This window comes from Scatophagus argus, chromosome 16 (genome assembly GCF_020382885.2).
Source record: "Scatophagus argus isolate fScaArg1 chromosome 16, fScaArg1.pri, whole genome shotgun sequence".
NCBI classification, from domain to species: Eukaryota; Metazoa; Chordata; class Actinopteri; family Scatophagidae; genus Scatophagus; species Scatophagus argus.
In genome coordinates, this window is record NC_058508.1 from 13,455,903 (window position 1) to 13,465,669 (window position 9,767).

At 40.4% G+C, this 9,767-nt stretch overlaps 2 protein-coding genes across 2 annotated transcripts; one reads left to right on the top strand and one right to left on the bottom strand.

Annotated features, from left to right (window-relative positions):
- The first annotated feature begins 826 nt into the window (after positions 1–826).
- On the top strand, positions 827–2,413 carry LOC124073252 (dexamethasone-induced Ras-related protein 1-like). Its single transcript, XM_046415362.1, has 2 exons — positions 827–1,413; positions 1,530–2,413. Exons 1-2 carry the CDS (start codon positions 1,143–1,145, stop codon positions 2,051–2,053), a joined length of 795 nt encoding a protein of 264 aa, XP_046271318.1. The 5' UTR covers positions 827–1,142; the 3' UTR covers positions 2,054–2,413.
- A 718-nt stretch (positions 2,414–3,131) lies between these two features.
- Positions 3,132–4,207, bottom strand: med9 (mediator complex subunit 9). The gene is made up of 2 exons (XM_046416507.1): positions 3,921–4,207; positions 3,132–3,698 (listed from the first exon to the last, which is right to left on the bottom strand). The coding sequence occupies exons 1-2, from the start codon at positions 3,998–4,000 to the stop codon at positions 3,479–3,481; spliced, it is 300 nt and encodes a 99-aa protein (XP_046272463.1). The 5' UTR covers positions 4,001–4,207; the 3' UTR covers positions 3,132–3,478.
- Between the last annotated feature and the right edge of the window lie 5,560 nt (positions 4,208–9,767).

Here is a 9,767-nt window from a genome sequence, read left to right on the forward strand (position 1 = left end):
GTCGTTCTCCAGTTGTGGGGTTTCTCATCTCTTGTTGAGATGATCTGACGTTTTGTCTAACCTGTAGCAGAGAGGACGGCTTTACAAATAAACAGAAACAGAAATATTAAAGTGCTAGAAGGGAAGGCATCGTTTCACCTGTCATCTGAAAGGCTTCTTCACTTTAACTGTAACTTTAGCACTTTAGCCCAGATGGCTGAGAACCTACATAGACAGAAATAGAAATGACAGAAAACATGGAATGACAAAACAGATTGAAAACCAACAAATTAATAGTGGACAACAACAAATATGCTATTTAAGAAGGGGAAAACTTTTTAAAATTATGACTAAAATAAATACAGCACCTACCTACAGTGAAACACATAAAACATTTAAGGTTGTAGAGGAAAACCTGCTGTTATTATGAGGATTATAACAGCAAAAGTACACTTTTCTTCTCCTTTCACATGGCATCTGTGCTTGCTGTGTGCCGCTGCGCCCCCTCTGCTCTCCTAACATTACAAACTACAGCTGCTTTCTGCTGAAAATACAGCCTGTTTACTAATATTTGTCTACTGAGGGAACAAATGAAGCCGATTTTATTTCTGCAGAAGCCGTCTGAGCTTCATGACCGACAAAACAACAAAAACAAAGTAAACTGCTACTTTGGATGAGTGCGCATGAAAGGTTAATATGAGATGCCTCAATCTAATGCATTAAAACTCTGAGGCACACACTACAAATAGTTTTGTGGGGCTTTCATTTTGATAATAATAAAAAAAAACAGTCAGTTATGTCCATTTCAGGAACATTTAATTTGTTTCAATTAGGCATGGAAGCGTACTCAATGTTTAAACAGTTAAGTGAATTCTATTTGAAAATGAGCCTGTGTCTTTGTCGTTTTCCGCGGATAAGGGGTAGACAGGGCTGACGCACACAAACACCCTTAGTGACATTATATTATCGGGTCTTGCTCCAGCTCGGGGAGCTGGAGAGTGACGCATGACGCACTGGGGAGGCGCGGCAATCTTCCCCCATAAATTCCCAACCTGCTCCCACTCTGGCTTCAGACAGACACTGAGGTTATATCCCTCACCTATAGGATTTTAAACCATCTCTTGCTGCAGCAGCGTCGACCTCTGGGTGCATCCGCTGCAAGTATGATTAAGAAAATGTCACCATCCGAGAATGAGTTCGACATCCCGGCCAAGAATTGCCACAGGATGGTGATTCTGGGCTCCACTAAAGTTGGGAAGACGGCCATCATCTCTCGGTTTCTCAGCGAGAGGTTTGACGACCAGTACACGCCTACTATTGAGGACTTTCATAGGAAATTCTACAGCATCAGGGGAGACGTTTACCAGCTGGACATTTTGGACACGTCTGGGAATCATCCCTTCCCTGCAATGAGAAGGCTGTCAATTCTTACCGGTAAGTTGATTTTTAAAACCACTTCAAACTCACAGCAGTTTGGCAATTTGTTGACTTCGCTGACTATTAAACTGTAATTATTTAGCACTGAATCCGTCTTCTCTTGTGTCTTCCAGGTGATGTGTTCATCTTGGTATTTAGTCTGGACAACAGAGACTCCTTTCAGGAGGTGCAGCGTCTGAAGCGCCAGATCTATGAAACCAAGTCCTGTCTGCGAAACAAAACCAAGGAGAACGTGGACGTCCCGCTGGTCATCTGCGGCAACAAGTGTGACAGGGACTTTTATCGTGAGGTGCAGGAGGACGAGATCGAGCAGCTGGTTGCTGGAGACGAACACTGCGCTTACTTTGAAATCTCAGCAAAGAAGAACACCAACGTGGACCAAATGTTTCAGACTCTTTTTACCATGGCCAAGCTGCCGAACGAAATGAGCCCCGACCGGCACTGCAAAGTTTCCCTGCAGTACTGCGAGCTTCTTCACAGAAAGTCCCTCCGAAACAAGAAGTGCAAAGATGGGAACGCATACGGGATTGTGGCGCCGTTTGCGCGGAGACCCAGTGTGCACAGTGACTTGATGTACATAAAGGAGAAAGCTATTGGAGGCAGCCAGACCAAAGAGAGAGGCTGCATCATCTGCTGACACTTTCGTTGCCTGTCTGCAAGAGACTTTCTTTAAGACTTTCCAGACCCTGATGAGGCCAATCACATGTGCCCAAATACTGTAGCCTTCGCGCCCTGAGGCGATTCTGCGCTGAGACGCATGGGGCAGGTGGCCTTTTGGTCCCTGTGTAGTGAAAATGTTGTAAAATCTGCCTCTTTAGCTGACCGAGAATGGGAAAATGTTTACATTCAGCAGTTTTGGGTTTTTTTTTCAAAACTTGGTGGAACTTGAATATTTGTTGCATTATGAACAAATCTGACTCTGAATGTGTATTTATTATGTCTATGTCAACTTTTTCAGAAAACAGAAAATAAAACATTACTTTCATAGTCTTGTCTTCTCTTTCCTTTCAAGCGAAACACAAAAACAGTTGCGTCGAACACCACACTGTCACCCCATGAACTGTTAAAACATCAAACAGACTTCCCACAGCACTTTCACATAGATGTAACTTAACAATAAATGCAGTATTCCACTATTTAATCACTGAATTACAAATTGAAAAGTTTAAAAGCAACAGAATGGATGATCACTTTGCATACTGATAGTACATAGATAGTAGTTTCATTTTGTCAAGAAGATGCTTAAACTATATAGACAAAAGTATACAGACACACCTCTTTATGAGGCTGTTTTTCGGGGTTTGGACTACATCCAGTGAAGAGAAATCTTAATGCTTCAGCAACACAGTTTGGGGAAGACCCTTTTATATTCCAGCATGACTGTGCTCCAATGCACAGAGCAAAGTCCATAAAGACATGGCTGGATGAGTTTGGTGTGGAAGAACTTGACTGACCCCCACAGAGCCCTGACCTCAACCCTCATTTCCACAGAAACACTGTATAAAACTTGTGGAAAGTTTTCCCAGAAGAGTGAAAGCTATTACAGCTGCAAAGCAGTCCATGTATTGAGAATGTGATAAAGGTATTATTGGTATAATGGTCAGGTGTCCCAATACTTTTGTATATATAGTGTAATTAACGAGGAAAGCCACTACGCTTAAATGAATGCGTGCCACTAGCAGGACCAATTTAAATCAAGGCTTTAAGCCAATCAGTTCTTAATCACTTTGTTTTATTACAAAAATATGGATATTACACAATATCACAAGATAATAAAGATAAACCATGAAAAACTACATTTAATAGGTCTACTTAGATTGCATAACCAAGTTTTCAATGCAAAAATTAAAAAGACAAAAACAGGACACTGTCTGATGTTCAACATCTTGCGACATGATGCAGCTGACAAAGGAAAACAAGTCCTTTTCCAGTTAAACGTCCATCCCGTATTCTTGAGTCACGCATTAATCTGCTCCATGTTTGAGTTTTAAATCAAAAAGTCCTTCCTGCACCCCGCCTGTGTGAGTTTCCTCCAGAGCGTGCAGCAATCCAGTCTTGAGCTTCATGACGCTTTCGGCACATCAAACATGCACAGACTTTTGTATTTTTGCAGCAGCTGGTTCTTGGTGCGGACCTGCTCCCGCAGCGTGGCCAGCTGCTGCTGCTGCTCCGTCGGACTGCTGTCTACCCCGGGCATGTTGGTTATCTGCTCCCGAGCCTCCTGGATTTTTGCCTTCAGCTTGGCCAGTTCTTGATGGACATCCTGGCTATCCTTGTCCATGCTTAAAAAGAGAAAGGTGAACAACACAAATGTTAGTCCCCTGGTGTTAAGTTGTTTAGGACATTTACCTTTTAAGTTAGCCTGGGTATCATCAATAGCCATCGTTAGCATTAGCCTATAACAGGCTTAGCAACACCAAAATGCTTTAAACGAGTGAAGAGGCGCCGACAGAACCATGAAAATCAAAGGGTCAACACACACGAACACCCGCGGACAATCTTACCATTTGATAATGTCATGAACTAAAGGCAACAAAGAACAATCATCGCCGTCTTTCTCTAGCTTTGGCTGAACCCCGGCCATCACGCTTCCTGCTTCGCGGCGCAGAATGTTTACGTTTCTCGTTGCGTGATGACGTCTCTAGTTACAAACCGCTAAGTCATTTTTGAACGACACCTAAAAAGTGACTAATCACCTCCAGACTACCAAAGTAAGGGTAACGGCACAAACACACGCAAGTTTTTAATGCCACTGCTTCAAAAATGCTTCAATATCTCAGGCTTGGTGTTGTATACGTGAAGGGGGCACCAGCACGCGGAACGGTGTGATGCATTATAGTGCTGATTGTTTTATCATGTGACTCAGATGTAAAGTATAACAACTACACCTCGGTGATACAAATACTCAGGAACCTGTTAACTAACCATTTAGAAGCACCTCATGTAGAGTAACCAGCATGGCACCTTATATGGTATCACCTTTACTGCCTGCACTATATTTATTTGATTTAAGATGTCGTCTATTGTCAGATTTCTGAATTACACACCAAATATTATGATTTTATTGGATAATATAAAGAAAGAACAAGCATGATATGCTGATGTCATCAGTGTGTGTGTGTGTGTGTGTGTTCTGCATCTTCACTGCTCCTCCTCCTGAAGGAGCTGAGGCCTGAGGTTGGTGGAGCAGCCTTTTCCAACCTTTGGTGAACTGAACGTAGACCTTCTTTAGGTGTGGTCCTTGAGATATTCCTGAGCTGTTTTCGAAATGTGACGTGGTGCATTGTCCATTTTTAAGTAGCCCATTGTATCGTATAAATAACTTTTGGAGAAACCAAATAAAATTTTTCTTAATTTTAGTTATCCTTCTATAATATTTATGTAAGACTGTTGCCCAAGTGAAATTTCATTTGAATGAAACCCCTGATAGTCTACATTTCCTCTGAAATAGGTCACAGACAATCTCCTAATACACAAAACCAACAGATCTGACCTGTGATGGCCGGAAATGAGTGCTTCACATGTCACCACCTAGCAACCATATAAGCACGTTTACCTAAATGCAACCTCCTTTGTCTACAAGCGTGACACCACACAGGGTGTGCATATAGAGTGAAACATGGCAACATAGTGTAATCATTAATGTGTACGAATATGGTCTAATGGACTGCAGTGAGTCATACTATATGTCAGTTCTGTAGATCAGTGAAGAGTTGTATCCAGGTCATGAGTTTCTATCTGGGTATCCCTTTTCCTTGTCTGCACACATGGCAGCTTGGTGTTGAAATTAGATTAATGATACAAGGTGAAAGGGAAAATCTAACAAGGCATGGACAGAGGTAGGCAATAATAGTGCGTACCATATTTCTGAGCAACAGCCAACTGTCCGTCAAATGCAGGTGGTAGCAAATGCATTTTGTCTTTTCAGTGGGTATCAGCCCAGCACAAGTAGGCATGAGATACACGCAGCGGTACTGCGGCTCTGCAAATAAAACCCTACCCTGGTCCATCTTTTTTTTCTCCCCCTCACTGACCCATATACTTGTGATATCAGGGCCTCGATCACCCACAGGTCTCCATCCTCTCTGTGTCCTCATCTGTAAGCCCCATTAGCCTGGCAACTTAGATGATTTCACAATGGGCTCACATAGTGTTTGACCACTGATAAGTCAGAGTTAATATTGGTAATGGCTGTGTGTAATGCTTATTGATTAGCTTATCACCTGTCTGCAAAGGGAAGGATTATGTAGACAACTGTGATTAACAGCATTGCAGCATCACAGATTACACATTGTGTTGAGGGTACACTTAATACATCTAAAGATGTATTGTCTTTTAGAAACACAAAACCACATGCAGTAGCTGAGTTGGCAGGTCTCTGCATGCTGTAGCTGTTGAAATTCTATAGTCTTTTGATTTTGTCTGTCGATCTTCAAAACCTCACTGACCTACATATATTTTCATTACTATATGTATTCATCAAAGGGTAGCTTCAGCAGTGAATCTCCTCTGTTTCTCCCACATACCCACACATTACCCAGACCCAGTGAACACTACAAATTCTCATTTGCTACCACAGCATAGATGCCACTGCCGTGACACAGCCAGTGAGAACCCGATTAAGAGTGGCTTCAGTGAGACTTCATCTAGATCTTAGGCTTACTGAACATTTTCTTTGGTCACAACTCATACTGAGTCGCATGTTGATGATCTTACTAGACTCTAAATTTTCTGGATGTTCTTGAACGTTACCGTTGAAACTTACACATTTAGCATACAGTATTTGACCCAGATTTGAGCTTGCAGGGCATTATGCAGTCACACTGTTTTGCCATTTGGGTCATGAGGGAAGCTCCGACACTTCACATTTGTGATTTGTGAAAAGTGGGCCATTTCATGACCCCTCAGCGTCATCTCGCACAAACAACCGAACAGATTTGACTTGAATAACAGGAACATTGTTACCATAATTGGAATGACATTAGAATATAGCGGTTTTGTCATAAAAAAATGACATGTTGGGGCAATAATGAAGGTAGTAATATATCCTGTCCAGGCAGGATAAGTGTCACATTATTATGTCTACCTAAGAGTTTGTTTCATTGCCACTTTTGTTTCATTCTAATACATTCTGGGTTATTTTGACCCAATTGCAGCTGGAAAATTGGCCACAAAACAGGAAGGAGCTTGTTAACTCTCTGTCTTGTTGGTCACAGTCGCTGATATCTTCGATCGATTTAGTTTGTGTTGTTTCTTTGGACCTTTTAAAGGGTAAGTAATTAGCCAGCAAGCTATTGATTCCTGAACTATCCCTCAGCGGCCCATAGATAGTCAAGTGACGTAGCATTCAGAAGGTTAATAACAGCATAAGCATAAATGAGGATAATATTTCGGTCATGGCTCATCTAGCTTTTCATTTGAATACTTGCTATTTAAATCACCACAGTAAAGGCCCTTGTATTGAGCTTGCCAAATTAGTTGTTTTCTTGATGAAAAAAAGCACATATTTCAAGTACTTTCGAAGGAATTGAGAGCAAGACATCACATTAAAACTATGCAAAGCCATGACATAATGACATAAGTTAGTGTACAAATATAAACGCTGCACTATTCTGTGTGTTCTGAACGTTAAATTTGTTTTAATCTAGTTTGCAAAACAAACATTACAAACATCATACAGTGCTTAACTATTAAAAAAACTCAGAGCTTGACTTCTTGAAATGGGAAAGTTTACATTAAGTCAGCACACACTTTCTATTCGCACTCCTGCTCCGGCAGTTCTCACACCTTTCCTTCATCTTGGCATCTTGTAGGTGGAGAAAGGCAGAAAATTATTTTTCCATGTATAGGCTTAACGGAAGCTTGATGTATGCTGTGTGAGATGTGCACTATTTATATCCCCAGTTTGTATTTATATTAAATGTCACTGAAATAATTATTTCTCTCTCTGTTGTTGTTTTTTCTTCTACACAGTATCATGATGGTAAGTCATTAACAAAAAGTTAACAAAGTGTAGATTTACACACACAAACACACACACGCACACAAAAAGAAAAAGAAAACCCTACATGGCGTTATCTGTCTTCTGTGAGAAAGGCCAGAGGTCCAATGGTTTGAATAAATTCTGGTTCTAACATAAATTCTCATGTTTGAACTCCAGAGAACAAACTGTAGCATCTTTCCTGGGAAGGATCTCATATATAGTTCAAAGTAAACTTTTGTTTTGTGACAAATGAGGGAGTTTTGGGCTTGGGTCACTTTAGGCCACTTCCAGCTGAACCTCTGCACAGCACTTCCCAAATGGCTTGCCTTGCCCCACCCAGACTCTGTGATGACGTGAAAGGGCTGCTGACAGCTTCTCTGGCAGAGAGTAGGCAGGATGCAGATGTCCTGACTACTGATCTGTGGTCAAATCTTGGAGTACGCCTCCATATGAGTGATTTTCCCTGGTGCTGTACATCATTAAAACTGCTATCTTTCTGACAGGACAAATTTCTCTGACTTTATTAACCCTAGAACACTAAGGTTAAAATTAGTAACACCATCACTAACGTTGGGTATATTTTACCCGATATAATATCTCGGATAAAATACAGTTTATCACACCAGCGTTCATCATGCCATATAGGACACACAGTGGCCACCTCTTGGTTTTTCTTTCACAGCTGTACTGAGCACACATTTGGTCGAAAGTATCAACACATCCCTTCATTTGGTTGTAAAATTCGATCACTTCAAAATTGTGTGGGTGAAAATCACCCGACGTTAGTGTTCTAGGGTTAAATCTGATAAAAACTGAGAAGCTTTAGAAGAAGAAATGCTTTCCCATCAAGTCCTGAGTCCAGCGAAATTTTGCGGAAAGACCCACAGCGTACCAAAAAGAAAGTCAGCTGCGGATCATTATTTATTACAAAGTTACTAGTAATTTAACAGACAATGCCTCATCGTTCATGTTTAGGGTCATTCAGTCATGAAATCAAATATATGTGTGAAGTGAACCAAAAGTCACGAGTGTCCGTAGGGGTCAGCCTCTAAACACACTGGGCATGTGACCTTCCACCTACCTTTTTTGCCATCTGTTTAGTCAATTCAAGCACAATTGGACACTTAAATGTAGCAACTTTTGGTCTGTTATGTGATTTTTTTTATTCAAAAGCCAAAAATCTGGCTCTGTATCAATACGCATTAAATACATACATGTAATAATTATAGAAATAATAAATAATTAAAAGATTTTGATGGAAGACTGAATTTACTCAGAACTGGCCCCGACACTACTAGATGCTTACCACAGAACTGCCTCATACTTGTTGATGTTTGTGAGTGCAATTAGATTTCCTGGGAAACCTGGGAATCTGTTCTGTTGGAGCCTTGATAGTTTCCTGTTTTTTGCAGGCCTCTGGCGCTACAATTGCATTAAATCAGTCCACACTCTTTCACAATGTAAAAATCTACGCGATTTGAATAATAAGCCATTGTTTTTGCATGGTGATTTGTGAATCAAGACTGCTTTTCTGATCTCTGTGGTCTCACGGTGACTTTACTTTACTTATTCTGTAATGTCATCATATTGTCAAGTGTTTTTACATATTATTTGTCCGTGCTAGATTTTTAAAAAGTGGGAAAATTCATACACAACTCAAATATTGAATTACAAATTGTTATTATTATTTTTTTATTAATACCAGTAGTATACAGTACTATGAATGATAGCAAAATTTCCTCCTGAGTACTACAAATTTAACCTTGAAAATATTTAGACCTGCACTGCCCCCAAGTGAACAATCAAGGTAAGTAACAGTTTTTGCCACAGTTTCCCAAATAATTATTTGTTGAAGCAAAACTGGGCCTGTAACCTGTAACCATCCTAGCCAGACGCGGACATGTGGTAATTAGTATGAAGTTAGTAGGGATGAACCTGAGAAGAAAATGAAGAGTAAATTCAGGTCAGATTTTTGCTCTGAGTCATCTTCTTCTCAAGTGTAGATCTGATCCACTACAGCTATCTTCACCACCAGTGGTGGAAAGCAGCTGATAATACAGTATATTCGCCCATGCATGTTACTTAAGTGCAACTTTGAGCTACTTTTCTTAGTAATTCCATTTTCTTCTACTCCATACTTTTACTTCACTTTTGGAGGGAAATATTGTACTTCTTACCCAACTACTATTTGTTAGTTACTGCTTACTTAGTTGCTACTTACTTGCAGATTCTGATTATTTGTACAAGATATAATTGGGAAAAAAGCTACTCAGCAGAATATAAAATTAGTTCCACCTTTACCAGCTGCAACATAAAAAAATATGATTAATGTATCAGTAAGTATAATACTGGTTCATTTGGGGAAAGT

Bases quoted from the DNA above. Each gene is read 5' to 3' on its own strand.
- med9 (XM_046416507.1), bottom strand. From the start codon at position 4,000: ATGGCCGGGGTTCAGCCAAAGCTAGAGAAAGACGGCGATGATTGTTCT. The intron at 3,699-3,920 runs GTAAGATTGTCC...TCTCTTTTTAAG, and splicing joins GTTCATGACATTATCAAATG to CATGGACAAGGATAGCCAGG.
- LOC124073252 (XM_046415362.1), top strand. From the start codon at position 1,143: ATGATTAAGAAAATGTCACCATCCGAGAATGAGTTCGACATCCCGGCC. The intron at 1,414-1,529 runs GTAAGTTGATTT...TGTGTCTTCCAG, and splicing joins AAGGCTGTCAATTCTTACCG to GTGATGTGTTCATCTTGGTA.